General features: G+C 55.8%; 1 protein-coding gene across 3 annotated transcripts; it reads left to right on the top strand.

Annotated features, from left to right (window-relative positions):
- The first annotated feature begins 541 nt into the window (after positions 1–541).
- EPHA1 (EPH receptor A1) lies at positions 542–15,657 on the top strand. 3 transcript variants are annotated; one of them, XM_082846602.1, is made up of 18 exons: positions 542–653; positions 1,684–1,751; positions 5,979–6,260; positions 7,253–7,661; positions 8,118–8,273; positions 8,866–8,940; positions 9,065–9,192; positions 9,455–9,605; positions 10,147–10,243; positions 10,476–10,543; positions 11,379–11,504; positions 12,353–12,538; positions 12,699–12,760; positions 12,880–13,086; positions 13,264–13,413; positions 13,660–13,853; positions 15,202–15,357; positions 15,441–15,657. In XM_082846602.1, exons 1-18 carry the CDS (start codon positions 572–574, stop codon positions 15,517–15,519), a joined length of 2,676 nt encoding a protein of 891 aa, XP_082702728.1. In that variant the 5' UTR covers positions 542–571; the 3' UTR covers positions 15,520–15,657. The 3 variants fall into 3 exon arrangements, with proteins under 3 accessions (XP_082702728.1, XP_082702726.1, XP_082702727.1); XM_082846600.1 differs by having other exon boundaries at positions 8,596–8,940; XM_082846601.1 differs by lacking the exon at positions 542–653 and adding an exon at positions 863–914 and having other exon boundaries at positions 8,596–8,940.
- Positions 15,658–15,810: the final 153 nt, after the last annotated feature.

Here is a 15,810-nt window from a genome sequence, read left to right as displayed (position 1 = left end):
CAGGCCCTTGCTCGCGTGTTGCCCAATCTCTACCACCGAAACCCGGCTCACACAGTCTACTCCCTGGAGACTCAGTGTGCGCCCGGCTGGGCCTGCTTCCTCTGCCAACCAACCTCGCCTTGCATTATGGTCATCCAAGCCTCCCCGACGGGAACATCAAGATGTGTCTCTTACCCGGCCTTCCCCTGTGTCTATTACAGTGCTGGGCCCTGAAGAAAGGGAGAGGGAGGAATACAAATTCGAGATGGAATTAGGCGAAAGGCTCGATAGAGACAGGGTTGGGTTTAGGGTTAGAATTAGCACTGGGTGAGTCAATTCCCGATCCCACCCACTAGGCGGCGCCCGCAGTCTCATTCCGGTCAAGACGCCTCCACTTTTTGAAGTTTATTACCTGTTTTACAAGTTTCCTTCCTGCTCTACTGTCCCTTTAAGAAGGTGATCCAGGTGAGGCCTGGACTCCGCCCCGGGCTCTGGCCCCGCCCCCCGCCCCTGTCCGGCCGGCCCCGCTCGCCCAGTCCTCGCACCCAGGCCCAGCCGTCCGGGCCTCGGTCCCAGGTCCCGGCCCCGTGCCATGGAGCGGCGCTGGCCCCTGGGGCTCGGGCTGCTGCTGCTTCTCTGCGCCCCGCCGCCCCCGGGGGCGCGCGCCATGGAAGGTACCGACCCCCGCCCCGCCCCTCCCCCTCCTCCTGGAGTCGGCATTCCTGAGGAGGCCCTCTCCAAGAGCCCCTCTCCAGCGCTCTTGTTTTGCCCGGCTGCCAGGCGATCGACTGGCCAGGCCGGTCTTTGGTCTTTAACCCCAAACAGCTGCTTTCCCGGGTCAGTCACCCCCGCCCCTGCTGGCCAGCAGTTTTCTCCTGGGGGTGGGGAGTGAGTTTCTGGCGGAAGCAGCGTCCAGACCTCCTACCCCAGCAATGGTGAGGACCCCTCATTCCCAGGCAGCCCCGGCCTCAGGCGCCCAACCCAGAGATCTGAACCCTCTGAAGTCAGAAGTGGAAGTCGCTTTATGCCAACCTAGGCTGGGGGACAGAGGGATCTGCCGCTGGGGGATGGGTTAGGACTCGGGAGGCAGGGGCTCCGGAAGGCAGGGGTCAAGCCTTCCATGTGGACACTTGCATGCTCTCTGACCCTACTACCCCCGCTTCCTGGACTCTCCGCTGTGTCTCTACCCCCGGTCCACACCCCCAATCAGGGGCAAGGCAGGCCCTTTGCCAGGGGGAGGGAGCCCCTGCACCCAGGACCCCCCTCCCAAGTCCCCTGTCCACACCCAGCCCACTCATGACCCCCAGAGGCTGAGCTCCTCTCTCGCCCATCCGCCCTTCCAGTTCTGCGGCTGATGGGTCCCCCAGGCTGCACCAGCCCCGCTGAGTGAGAGGCTGCCCGTCCTCTCTGGGGCTGCTCTTCCTAATGCTTCCTGCGTTGACTTTGGTCAAAGGTCCAGCGCTCCAACCCTTGCCCCACTCCGCTTTCCTCCCTTCACACTCGGGAGGAAGACAGACTAATCATCGTAGCCCTTCACTCCTCCTTCCTGGGCCGGTTTCCTCCCCTAAATCTCAGGAACTCACAGCTATTAACGGGATGCTGAAGCCTTGGGGCTGGGGGGCCCAGGAAGAGGAATGTGGGTTGCACGTGTGCGGGGGGCCTTCTCCCCCAGAGATGACAGGCCCCCTTTCTCTCCACCTTCAGTCACTCTGATGGATACTAGCAAGGCACAGGGAGAGCTGGGCTGGCTGCTGGATCCCCCAGAGGATGGGGTAAGTGTCAGGGGAGGGAAGGACCTAGGGTGGCTCAAGGCTGAAGGCCAGTGTGAAATGGGGCGGTGAGGTGGGTGGAGGAACGTAGAAAAGAGCAGGAAAAACTGGAAGTGTCTCCTCTGGGAGGGGGAGGGGAGGGGAGGTGAATCAGAGCCTCCTGAATGTGTGGAGCCTTGGGGGGGGGGGGTGTCAGGCTTCACCCCCTGGGGACCCATTCAAAGCCTGGCTCCTCCTCTCCCTGCCCCAGCGAGGGAGGGCTGAATACTTGTGAGGACCTGGGGGAAGATGAGAGTGACACCTCCTGGGAAGAGAATGGACCATCCCTGGGATGGTTGAGAGCTGAGACCCAAGCATAGAAGAGTGTCCTCACTCTGAGGTCCGTCCATCCCAATGGAGTTGCATAGACAGGTTTCAGGGGGTCTGGGAGCCCCATAAAAGAGTATTCGAAGTTGTGTAGCTGTATGTGGACTTTTTTTTTTTTTTTTCTGGAGAAGAGAGCCAGAGTTTTCATCAAATTCTTCAAAGGGTCTTTGACTCTCCCAGAGTTAAAAGCTGCCCCATTAGAGGTCCCTCAGCCCTTGACACCTCCCCCACCTTCCCCAGCCCAGGCACACCATGCGTTTCAAGCCCCTTCCCTCCTTGGATATTCCGAAGACCCAGTGAGCAGAGGTAGGATCTTGTGAGTCCCATAGAGCACCTTTCTGTCACTCAGCAGAGCTGGCCCTGGAAACACGGGAGCCTCCTCAGGTGCTGCAGCCTCCAGGGCTCTGGCCTCAGGCCTCTTCCCTCTGGTCCTAGACCCTGTCCTCTGGGTGTTCCCTTTTCTCTTTCCTACTCCAGGAGGAATCCAGCCTGTATTTCTGGGGTTGGGGTTACTTGCTTTCTTTCCCTCGGAGTCCCAGGGCCCTGGCTCCACTCTCGGCTCTCCCATGGAGTGGCCTGTCATTAGAATGAATAGACTAAACCATAATGTATCCCACAGGAGGGGCTGCTCAGAAAATCCTGGATTAGGCCAGCTCTGATAGACGCCTCGTCTCATAAAGCAGCTGATCACTCCACAGTGAGGGCTGCAGGTCCGTCTGCTGGCTCCCACAGGCCTCCCCTGCCACCCCACCCACATAGCTCTTCCCTAATAGGGCTGCAGTGGAAGCAAGGCCCCTTTTGCAGCTCAGGCTCAACAGCTTTGTACTAGGAAGGCGAGGAGACAGCAGCAGGCACATTCCCACTGTCTGCCTCGTCCCCCCTCTCCCCCTCCCCATCTTTTCAAAACACACACACACACATATTCAGATTCACGCGCCCCAGAATGTATCTATGTAGCAACCAGAGCCGTAAGTGAAAGGATCCTTGTTGCTGATCCTGGGCAGCTGCTTCTCCCCCATCTGTCACTGCTGGAACTGGGGGAGGCGAGTCATAGCTGGGAACATCTGCTGCCCCTGGTCCAGCTGCAGCCCTGGTGGTCTAGCTAATGAGCTGTGCATGAAACCCCCACCACCTTTCCACCTGACCTTCACCCCAAGCCTTCCACTCCGGCTTCCCCGTCCCAGCTTCTTCCTAAGAAGAGGCTCTAGGTGCCTTCTATCACTGCAGCCTGGACACCCTTTGTCTGATCTTTGAACTCCCTAATGTAGTACAAAGGCACGTGCCTCACAGCAACATATACTTCTGCCCCTGCCCCCATGCCACCCCAGACTTTAGTTAAGGGTGCTTTTTCTCGCCTTTTCCCAAAGCTGCGAGTAACAATGAAAACCCTTGGGAAAGTGAACTTTCTATGGGCCTCAGTCTCGTCTTTATAAAATAAGGGGGTTGCAACCAAAATATCAATGGAATATTTTATAGAATTTGAGAGCTTCTTAAGTTCATCTGGCAGAGAATATACTTAAGAATGTCTGAGAATTCTTTTGAAAAAAGAAGAAGAATGAAATAGGAAACTTGTCCTACCAGATATCAGAACGTACCATACAGTACATCAATTATAATTAAAACATTTGGCATTGCACGAGAATATTCAGGTCAATGGAACAGAATAGGAAGTCCCCAAACAAACCCGCATATTAGAGATTTTAGTATGTGATAACACTGGAATTGCAAATCAATGTGGAAAGTATAGAGTAGTCAATAAACTGACAATTTGGTGTCCATAATTTTTTTTTAAAAAAAGGAAGAAGGTAAAGTTACACCTTCACACTCTACAGACAACAAAATTAATTCTAGGAAGATTAAAGTCTAAACCTAAAAACCAAACCTAAAAGAATGTTAGGAGAAATATAGAAGATCTTTATAAGTTTGGGATGGGAGAGCTTCCCAAGCAAAATACACAACACAAAAAGGAAAGAAGATAAATGGTATTATGTAAAAATTTTAAAAGTATGTCAACATCACAGACATCATTAGCAAAATTAAATGGCATGACGGAGAAAATATATGAAATATGCATTTCGAGCAAATGATTAATGTCTATAATGTAAAAAAAAATAAAAGATCCAAATGAACACTCAGAAGATAGCAGTAGAATATCAGGCAAAGTTATAAATACGTAACTGCATAAGAATACAAATAGACAATGAACAAAAGAGAAACGCACAACCTCCTCCTCAAAGAAAGGTACATTAAAATGGCCAGAAGCTGTTCTGTCCATAAGATTGCCAAAAGTAAAAAGCTCATTAATATCCCCTGTTGATGAGGTTTTGAGAAAATGCGCCCTCCTGCATTGTGAAAGTGTAAATTGATAAAGCCTTTGTGGAGGACAGTCTGGCAGTATCTTCTGATAAAATTTGTGCTATATTTACCCTTTGATACAGCAGGTCTATAGAAATCGTACAGGAATCTACATGTTTACTTAAAAAGTAAACAATCACTAGAAGTTACTTAAATGTCCAACAATAGGTGAATGATTAAATAAATTATGGTCCATCCGTACAGTGGGATACTATTTTATGGATTGCTAAAAAAAATTAGGTAGAGCCATATAGTCTTGTGGACATCTTTCAAAGACTTTTTATTCGTTAAAAAAAAAAAAAGTAAGTTATAGAAGAACACGTATATTTTTTAAAATTATGTTAAAAACACACGCACACGAAAAAAACATTCAAATGTTTCTCTAGAGGCACTGAAAATGATCTGGAAAGTTTTACTCCAAGTTGTTAAGAATGGGTGGATGGATGGGAGGACTTTCACTTCTTGTTATATGTAAGTTTTTATTCTTTGACTTTTTGTAATAAGCACATAGAGGCATAATGATTAAGAGCATAAACTCTGGAACTTAGAGTGTCTGGGTGCACCTCCCAGCTCCTCCTCTTAATAGCTGGTGCCTTGGGCAATGCGTCCTTTAACCTCACTGTGACTCAGTTTCCTCATCGAAAGTGCTTAGAATAGTGACTGGCCCATGGTAAGCGCTACGTTAGTGCTGACCGTTATTATTATTAAGATTAAATGTAAAAGAAGTTAAGGATGGTCTGGATGGTATCTAGGGGTCCAACCAACTCTTTCCGTTGTTGATTTTTTTTAATTTTTTATTTATTTTTATTTATTTATTTATTTATTGCGGTACGCGGGCCTCTCACCGTTGTGGAGCACAGGCCCCAGACGCGCAGGCTCAGCAGCCATGGCTCACGGGCCCAGCCGCTCCGCGGCATGTGGGATCTTCCCGGACCGGGGCACGAACCCGTGTCCCCTGCATCGGCAGGCGGACTCTCAACCACTGCGCCACCAGGGAAGCCCCCGTTGTTGCTTTTGATAGTGGCTGTAACTGGAAGGAATTTTGTAGAGAGTGAGATTCCCTCCTACAGAAGAGTTTTATGCTTGTTCTCACCCTCCAAATGTCAGAGGCTTTAATATTAAACGCAGTCTCCTCGTCTCTGAACAAATAGGCAGAAAGTTTTTGTGCATGAGCTTTTGCTACAAAAATCTGCCTTTGGGGTACCTGACAGCCCTGCTGAGGGTAAAAATGGTGCTCATATTCTTGCAGTTGGAGGGGCTCATTGAAGGGTCCAGAGCTGGCCAGGGTTGTCAAGGGGGTGTTGTCTTGCCCATGCTATATCCGAAGAAATCTCCGACCCTAAACATTTAACCTACTATCCTGGGGCCGTGGGGTGGGGAGAGGGCAGGACAAGTAGCGTGAACCTGGGCATCCCTGACACCAGCTTCCTCGCCATCCATTCTAGAAATTGAGCATTTGGGGAACAGGTGACGATGGCTTGGAGGCTGACGCTCGTTTTCCTCTCACAGTGGAGTGAGGTGCAGCAGATACTGAACGGGACACCACTGTACATGTACCAGGACTGCCCAGTGCAAGAAAGCAGAGACACTGACCACTGGCTTCGCTCCAATTGGATCTACCGGGGGGAGGAGGCCTCGCGTGTCCACGTGGAGCTGCAGTTCACTGTGCGGGACTGCAAGAGTTTCCCCGGGGAAGCTGAGCCCCTGGGCTGCAAAGAGACCTTCAACCTCCTGTACATGGAGAGTGACCAGGATGTGGGCATTCAGCTCCGGCGGCCCCTGTTCCAGAAGGTGCTTCTACCCCTCGGGGCCATTTCAGCCCTGACACTGATCCTTGCCCCACTCCCTTCCATCACCCCACTCCACTCAGAAAAAGAGAAGGTGGCAGAAACAGCAAGAGAGCGTAGGCGTGGAATAGTGGAAAGAAGGTGGGACTAGAAACCAGAAGGTCTGGATTTGAGCACCTTTTCAGCTGCGTCCTGACATGGGGCGTGTCACTTAACCTCTCTGGGCTGTTTTTCCTTGTCTTAAAGGAGTGATAATAATATTTTATTATTAATAGTATGACTGTCAGCCTCATCTACTCCAGAGGCTTTTACAAGCATCCACTGAGATAAGAGCAGGGCGTGGTGGAGGCAGGGGAGAGGTATTTGGACTTTTTCCGTCCATGCTCACTACATTCGTGTGTGACACACGCCCATAAGTATCCCTAGAGTTGTGTAGGAAGACAGTTCTCTGCAGGCTACTTTTTAATCCCTTCCCTCTCTTTCCTACTCAAGAAAACATACTGGAATGCGAAAGAGAAGGGAACATATTATTATAGGATGGACTCTCATTTTTTTCCAAAGAGCAGCTGTTGTGAAGTTTGTTATTAGTCATAAATTAATGATGACACGCTTTATAACTGATCACCTCGTTGGCACTGAGGTTGGGAACACCTTTGAAGAGTGGAAATTATCTGGGCTGTAGCAGCCCACAGCTGGGCTCCAATCCCAGCCCCACCATGTAGTAGCTGTATCGTCTTGTTCGAGGTCTTCAACTTCTCTTAGCCTTAGTTTCTTTATCTGTCAAGTGAGGAAGGTGACGCATCCCACCTTGTAGGATTATTGCACGGACTCGACAGTGTAATGCACGTAAAAATGCTTGGCTCGGTAGCTCCCGTGTCATCAGCCCTCTGTTTATGCCCGTGTAAACTGCAAAGTATTAAGAAAACAGTCGTTTCTGTTACGTGGGAAGGAAGCACGACTCTGCCGTTTTTCCCTCTTCCCCACCCTTCTTCCCAGGTAACCACAGTGGCTGCAGACCAGAGCTTCACCATTCGAGACCTTGCGTCTGGAGCCGTGAAACTGAACGTGGAGCGCTGCTCCTTGGGCCACCTGACCCGCCGAGGCCTCTACCTCGCTTTCCACAACCCGGGTGCCTGTGTGGCCCTGGTGTCTGTCCGGGTCTTCTACCAGCGCTGCCCTGAGACCGTGCACGGCTTGGCCCAATTCCCCGACACTCTCCCTGGACCAGGCGGGTTGGCCGAAGTGGCAGGGACCTGCTTGCCCCACGCCCACGTCACCCCTGGCCCCTCGGGTGCACCCCGCATGCACTGCAGCCCCGATGGCCAGTGGTTGGTGCCAGTGGGGCGGTGCCACTGTGAGCCTGGCTACGAGGAAGGCGGCAGCGGCGGTGTCGAGGGCTGCCTCGGTAAGGAGACTCGAAGAGGTGGTAAGAACTTGGAGGGACCACTCGGGGGAGGGTCTACCGGGTGCCAAGGGAAGGAAGGAAGCCGACGCTCCATCTCAGTTTTTTTTGGTTTTTTTTTTTGCGGTACGCGGGCCTCTCACCGCTGTGGCCTCTCCCGTTGCGGAGCACAGGCTCCGGACGCGCAGGCTCAGCGGCCATGGCTCACGGGCCCAGCCGCTCCGCGGCATGTGGGATCCCCCGGGACCGCGGCACGAACCCGTGTCCCCTGCATCAGCAGGCGGACTCTCAACCACTGTGCCACCAGGGAAGCCCATCTCAGTGATTTTTAAACGGAGTGTCCCAAGGCCCTAGGGAGACACACGCGGGGGTGTTCCCAGCACAAGCGATTTGCGGGAGGGGTGTGATTCTCCCAGTAAAACACTGGACAACCTTGGCTCTGTGTCATTCTCTCTCCAGCCTGCCCGAAAGGCTCCTACAGGGCGGACGTGGACACACCCAGTTGTCTCAAGTGCCCCCAACACAGCACATCCGAGTCTGAAGGGGCCACCGTGTGCACCTGCGAGAGCGGGCACTACCGCGTTCCTGGGGAGGGCCCCGCCAAAGCATGCACGCGTGAGTCCGGGGCCGGGACCTGGCCGCCCGTGACGAGGTGCAGGACCTTGGCTAAACCTGTGTTGGGGTCCGAACTTTCCAGAGCCTATCAGATATCGGGGACCATCCAAGGTGCCGGCCACTTAAAGGCCCCAAACGCGCACCACTGCTCTCCCTGGAGGAACGCAGAGATGCGGTTAAGCTACCTTTTCCCCACTAGGAATCGAATCTCCGGGCAAAGGCCGCGGAGGACTTGGAGAATCGGGGTTGGGAGAAGGCTAGGGGCCAGCAGCTCCGGTGAGGGCCGTGCTGCTTCCTACTGATGGCCTGTCTTCTCCCACAGGCCCCCCCTCAGTCCCCCGAAACCTGAGCTTCTCTATTTCGGGGACTCAGCTCTCCCTGCGCTGGGAGCCCCCAGTAGACCTGGGGGGACGCGAGGATGTCAGATACGATGTGGGGTGTTCTCAGTGTCGGGAAGCAGCGCCGGACGGGGAGCCCTGCCAGCCCTGCGGGGAAAGCGTGCGCTTCTCCCCGGGGCCCAGCGGGCTCACCACGGCCGCCGTGTGCGTGGATGGCCTCGAGCCCGACGCCAACTACACCTTTAACGTTGAAGCCCAGAACGGAGTGTCGGAGCTGGGTACCTCCAAGCCCGCCAGCGCCTCACTCAGCATCAGCATGGGGCGTGCAGGTGAGGGGTCTGGGGGGCCAGCAGGGCCTGGAGGAGGCCGGAGGGCATAGGACCCCAGGGACACACTGACCAGCAGGAAGCAAGGAGAGGCTTCTTAAGTGATTTCCTCCCTCTGGACTCGTAGTGACCCTGTCAGGCTTGTCCCTGAGGCTGGTGAAGAAGGCGCCACGGCAGCTGGAACTGACCTGGGCGGCGTCCCGGCCTCGCAGCCCCGGGGGGAACCTCAGCTACGAGCTACACGTGCTGAACCAGGTGAGCTCACGGCGGAGCACCTCCAGCGTTCCTCTCCTGGGGCGCCGGATGGGAGAAAGCTGCCCGCAGTGAACCGTGTGGCTTTCTCAGGACAGAGCCCTCTGAGAAGCCCTACCCGGATCACTCCGAAGCCCTACCCGGATCACTCCGCAGCCCTACCCCGATCACTCCGCAGCCCACCCCTCCCACGTGTTCCCAGGGCTGCCCTTCTCCACCGGGTCTGGTTTGGCACGGCCCAGGTAACACGAGTCCCCATCCACAGGATGAAGAACGGTACCAGATGGTTCTAGAGCCCCGGGTCTTGCTGACTGAACTGCAGCCGGACACCACGTACACCGTCAGAGTCCGGATGCTGACCCCTCTGGGCCCTGGCCCCTTCTCCCCTGACCATGAGTTTCGGACCAGCCCACCAGGTGGGTGGGTTACTCTGTGTTCTGTCGCAAACACACATGCGACTGTCATCCCCCTGAGGTTTCTCAGACCCTGTTCCAGTCAGTGATCTTCCTTCCTCGTCCACGCACACACACACACACACACGCACACGCACGCACACGCACACGCACACACAGGCACGCAGGCACACACACACGTAGACGCTGCCTGGGCGGATGGCCCCGTGCAGAGTCACACCACACCTCCTTCCCAGACGCACATTCTGATGCCTATACCGCCAGCCAGCATCCTGTCCCATCTCCTAACCCCTCAGGTTAGTGTCCATTGACAGACAGAGCAGGTTGGTGCTCCCTGGGTGGGGCCCTTTCCGCGGGCTCTCTCACCCACGCTCACACCCATCTCCCTGGTTGGGGAATGCACACCCAAAGCCACCGAGAGACCGCCTCACACACACACACACACACACACACACACACACACACACACCGTGTGCCTTGCCAGCCTCCATCATCCCTGGGGGCTCTGAGCACCCCCAGACTTCTTCACCCCACGTGCCTATAGTTTCCAGGGTCGTGACTGGAGGAGAGATCGTGGCCATCATCTTTGGGCTGCTGCTGGGTGTAGCTCTGCTTCTCGGAATGCTTGTCTTCCGTTCCAGGTGCTGTTCCTGTCCCCCCCCCCACCCCCCCACTTCCACCACCCTGGGTCCCTTTGCCCTGGCAGAAGCTGCTGAATGCCGCCCAGCAGCCCTCCCACCCCCTAGTACCAAAGTGTCCCCGCACCACCCGCTCCCCACCCCCTGCCGTTTCTGGGGAAATCTCAGCTGCAGCACGTCTGGGCCCCGGAGGCGGTCCTGGGCCCCTGAAGAACCTGGTCCCCAACCCTCACAGGAAAGCTCAGCGGCGACGGCACCAGAGGCGGCAGAGGCAGCGCGATTGTGTCGCTGATGGGGACAGAGGTGAGCCAGGAGCACCTGTGTGTGCACACGTGTGTGTGTTGGGAGGCGCCACTGGGACGGGACCAAGGGCCCCACATTTGCTAGGACAACTCTGGGGGCACAGGTGGGCTCTCTCGTCCCCAGGGCTCTTGTGTTTTGCTACTTAATTAACTTTGGTTAATTAACCTCATACTGACAGTCCCCCGGAGGCTCTGTGCAATCGCCCGTTAGCTGTTGGTGCCACTGCACCGGCACCCAGGCTCCGGGCAAGCCTTCCTCATCCTCCCTGGCTGGGTCTGTGGGCTGAGGCTGGCTGGGAGGGTGACTGCCCGCAGGCTCCCTGAAGCCCTCCCAGGCATGTGGGCTTCCTGCTGGTCACCTCATTAGGTGCCCCACAAAAGGGGGAGTCTAGGGGCCGTCCAAGTAACAGAGCGGGAGCGAGGCTTGTCTGGAATGTGAACGAGCTGTGAGTGACCGAGCTGTGAGTGACCGGAGGGAGTGACCGGAGGAGTACGGTGAGCAGCGGGGGGGAGGGAGGCGAGGAATTAGGGTCAATGAGCCATGGGATGATTGGGTAACTTGAGGCCGTGAACACGCTTTTGGGTCTGGGTTCCGGGCCCCAGCTCTGGGCCCTGGATGGTGAGGACACACAAGCTTTGCATGTAGACAGCAGGAGGAATGGCTGCGCTATGCAGACGTCGTTGCTGAGGATAGAGACTGTCTTTCACTTCAGCCAGGACAGGACTCCTCGGGGAACAGAAGAATGAGCACCGGGGTCTGCCGGCCCCTCCCTCCCCCTCCCCCCAGTACTCCTGAGCCCTGGAGTTGGGCTGAGCCCTCTCTGTTCTCCCCGCAGAGGACAAGCTGTGGCTGAAGCCTTACGTGGACCTCCAGGCATATGAGGACCCTGCCCAGGGAGCCCTGGACTTCACCCAGGAGCTCAACCCGGCCTGGCTGGTTGTGGACACCGTCATAGGGGAAGGTGAGCCCTGTGGTCCCCTCTGCCTGTGTGGCAGCACAGAGCGGCCAGCAGGCCCCTTCCTTCCGGCCCTTCCCAGTGGAGCCCAGCCGGCCTCTCCTCTGGCCCAAGAGCTCCCAGATGAGTTTCCTCCCTGCTCTACCCCGTGTCCTGCAGCCACTGTGTTCATGTTTTAACCCCCTTATCAGGTGTCCTGGAGCAGCTCCCGCCTCCTGCGCCATCTGCTTTTGTGGTTATGGAATTTCTGATAAAGAGCGTTAAACACATCATCTTTGCCAGGAGGGGGGGTCGCTGTGCCCAGGCTCAGGCTGTTCTCAGATGGCTCCCAAACATGGGAGGGACCGAGAGCCTCCCTAGCCCCACATTCCACCCCACCAGGGGCCCGGTGTCCCTTGGGCCACCAGGGAAAATGGATCTGAACAGGGAACAAAGCTCAGCAGTGTCTTTGCCGATTGTGCGGCCAAGTGGCCGGAGGAGCTTGCGGAAGAGACGCGGCGGTGGCCAGCCCCCCCGGCCACTTGCGCACTGGCCCCGACCAGCCTGCCCTTCGTGAACACAGCCCAGCCCCACCGCATGACCCCCACTCACCCAGCACCTCCTGAGCATCAGAGCTCTGCTAACTGGGGAGACAGTGCCAAACAGTTTGCAAAGCTGCACTCCTGTTCGAGACTCCCGGCCCCTGGCCCTGGGAAGTACAGCCAAGCCCTTGTCTCAGGGAGGAAGGTACACCATGTTTCTGATCCTCTGGTCCAGAGAAGAAAAGGGAACTGGAGGACTGGAGATATCGCTGCCTGTCCCCCCGGGGAGCCTGACCATGCATCTGGCCATGACCCTGTTTTCTTTCCACCCAGGAGAGTTTGGGGAAGTATATCGAGGGTCCCTGAGAACCCCCAGCCAGGGTGCCAAGACTGTGGCCATTAAGACCTTGAAAGACACATCTCCTGAGGGCCAGTGGTGGAACTTCCTTCGAGAGGCAACTATCATGGGCCAGTTCAACCACCCGCACATTCTGCACCTGGAAGGCGTTGTCACAAAGAGTACGACGAGGGGTGGTGTCCAAGAGCGTGCCGGGAGGGAGTGGTAGAGGAGGGGTGAGGCCACCGGAAGTGGAGGGAGATGTGCTGTCAGAGGCAGGAAGTGTGGTTCTGGGTGGAGACGGGGTGGAGGCTGCCGTGTGATGTGTGCTTTGTGTCTCAGGAAAGCCCATCATGATCATCACGGAGTTTATGCAGAACGGAGCCCTGGATGCCTTCCTGAGGGTAAGGAGGGCGGAGGACCAGCTTGGAAGGCGGATGAGCCACGGAGCCCTGGGCATTGGCTCTGGGTCCAGGAAGAGGAGACCCAGCCCATCCCCTAACTTGCCCACTCCCTGCAGCAGGAACGGGAGGACCAGCTGGTCCCTGGGCAGCTGGTGGCCATGCTGCAGGGCATAGCATCTGGCATGAACTACCTCAGTGACCACAGTTATGTCCACCGGGACCTGGCCGCCAGGAACATCTTGGTGAGTCAGAACCTGTGCTGCAAGGTGTCTGACTTTGGCCTGACCCGCCTCCTGGACAACTTTGACGGCACCTATGAAACCCAGGTTAGAGCCTTGTACTAATCACATACACACTCACACACACACACACGCACACTTACATGCCGTACATACAGTCAGTATGTGCACAGCACACGATGCGTGCTCATGTGGACACAATAACGTCCCATGCCCTTCTGTGCCCTGAAACACATCAGCCTTCTGCCCCACGTGCCCTATTAGGGAGGAAAGATCCCCATCCGTTGGACAGCCCCCGAAGCCATTGCCCACCGGATCTTCACCGCGGCCAGCGACGTGTGGAGCTTTGGAATCGTGATGTGGGAGGTGCTCAGCTTTGGGGACAAGCCCTATGGGGAGATGAGCAATCAGGAGGTGAGCCCAGGTGTTTCCCTCCCCAAATCCTCCACGGCCCTTTCCCGCCAATGGCCTCATTTCTTCTTTCTGACCCACAGTCTGTCTGCATTCCTATCCACTCTCGTCCCCTTCACCTCATGCCCTGTTGTCTTGACTGTGGCCATCCTGGTCAGGGGGTCTAGAGGCTCCACTACGACGATCTCGTGTGAACAGAGCTTCCTTGTGGCCTGCCGGGTTAGCTTCTTACCCTCTTCCTCGCTGCAGGTAATGAAGAGCGTTGAGGATGGGTACCGGCTGCCCCCGCCCGTGGACTGCCCTGCCCGCCTCTATGAACTCATGAAGAACTGCTGGGCCCATGACTGTGCCCGTCGGCCCCCCTTCCACCAGCTGAAGGCACAGCTGGAGCATCTGCATGCCAACCCCCACTCCCTGCGAACCATTGCCAACTTTGATCCCAGGTAACCACCCTGGGGAGGGCGGATCTAGGAGAACGGAAATGGACATTTGGCCACATCCACCGAGCGCTGGGCCTGTGGAGCTCCCAACAGAGTCAGGCATAGGAGGCAGCCCCAAATCTGCACCTTTGGGAAGACAGCGCTCTGATGGAGGAGGTGCGGCGTCTCGCCCTCGATAGCTCTGGTTTGATGGAAGATGGGAAGCAAACACGCTAAGATGCAAAGTACATATAAGAGCCGCCAACCTGATGCCCGCTCCAGTGAGCTTGGCCACTTAGAACGGGGTGGGGAAGACAGAGAAACCAACAGGAGGCAGACGGGGGGTGCGTGTCGCGACTGAGAAGGGCAACCTTGTGGGATCTGGGAAGGTGCCCAGATCCCGTAGCCATCAAGGGTTGGGGAACTGAGGGCATGCCAATTGCAAATAGCGCAGGGTGCAGAGAAGTTTGGACTTTATCCTGAGCCTAGAGAACTACTGACCAATTCTTTAAAACTGTCCATGGGGGGACATGATCATTGTGTTTTACCAAAAACATTGCCAGAATATGGAGAATCAACTGTTTGCGGGGGGGGGGTAAGATGGGAGAGACGGGCAAGGCTTCAAATGCTTTATCGGGTAAAGCAGCCCTGGCGTGCTGGCCTCTGTATCAAACCACCATATATAACCTTGTTTCTGGGAGAAAATGTGCTCCGAGTTCCAACTTTTGGAACTATCTTTTGGAGCACAACTCCCTTATACACTGGAGACCGCATGTGCTAATCTTTCTGGAATGCTGGATATTTTCCCCCTGCAGATTTACTTTACTAATGGTTTCTGGCTCTGGCTGGCTTTAGGACAGGAACACTCATTGTATTGTGGGTGTCAGAGTGCAAGAATAACAGCCAGGGTTGGAGGTGGCGAGCAGGGGGCTGCTCCCAGAACTCGGGGGGCCACCCTGAAAAAAGCCGAGACCACGCTGGCCTTCCAGGGCCTCTGCTCACCTCGTCTCCCTGCTTCCTCTCAGCTGGGATAGTCGATACTTCATGTCTTTACTGGCCCCCATCGGTTGCCCAAAGCTGGCCACTGCAGTGCACGTGGGCTGGTGGTACCTTCCGTTTGGACCTGCGAGGCTGCCGCTTGCCCCAGGTCTGTCAGCACAGCAGGACTGTCAGCCTGCCCGTTGCTGTTGCCAGGAAACCGGCCAGGAAGTGGGTTCACTGACAATGGCCGGGCTAATCCACAAAGTCTAGATAATCTCTGTGCTCAGACAGCCAACTTGAATGCTGCCTGCAGATGCACAGAGGCAGAGCCCCGGTTTCAGGAAAGCCCTGCATCCCCCTGCATGGGACTGAGGCAGCCCATGTCCCACAGGGTGACCCTTCGCTTGCCCAGCTTGAGTGGCTCAGATGGGATCCCCTACCGGAGCGTGGCTGAATGGCTGGAGTCCATCCGAATGAAGCGCTATGTCCTGCACTTCCACTCCGCCGGGCTGGACACCATGCAGTGTGTGCTCGATCTGACGGCCGAGTGAGGACCCTGGGCGCCCGGGCGGGGGACGCCTGCTGGGGTTTGAGGCCCAAGACTCACCGATTCCCCCTCCTTGCCCACAGGGACCTGGCGCAGATGGGGATCACACAGCCCGCACACCAGAAGCGCATTCTCTGCAGTATTCAGGGGTTCAAGGACTGAGCCTTCCCCTCACCCACCCTGTCCTCAGGGAGCACGGATGGGACCACGGTCCCTCGACCTGTAGGACTTTGGTGCCGCTGCTGTCCACCCTTCCCTGAGGAACTGCCTCTGGAGCCAGGAAGCCTATTGTTTTAAAAAGGCTGGGGAGGGGGGGCGGGTAGAAGTAAAAAGATAATTGTGGGAGCTGGGGGAGGGTTTAATATATATTCTATACATATACATATATATTTTTGTAAATAAACAGAAGCTGAATTTTCAACTTTACCCCAGGGTTTTTATCCCTCCTTCTCC

The sequence above is a fragment of the Leucopleurus acutus genome (assembly GCF_964270905.1).
Source record: "Leucopleurus acutus genome assembly, chromosome: 9".
NCBI lineage: Eukaryota > Metazoa > Chordata > Mammalia > Artiodactyla > Delphinidae > Leucopleurus > Leucopleurus acutus.
The sequence above is the reverse complement of the archived record's forward strand: the minus strand, read 5'-3'. Positions and strand labels throughout refer to the sequence as shown.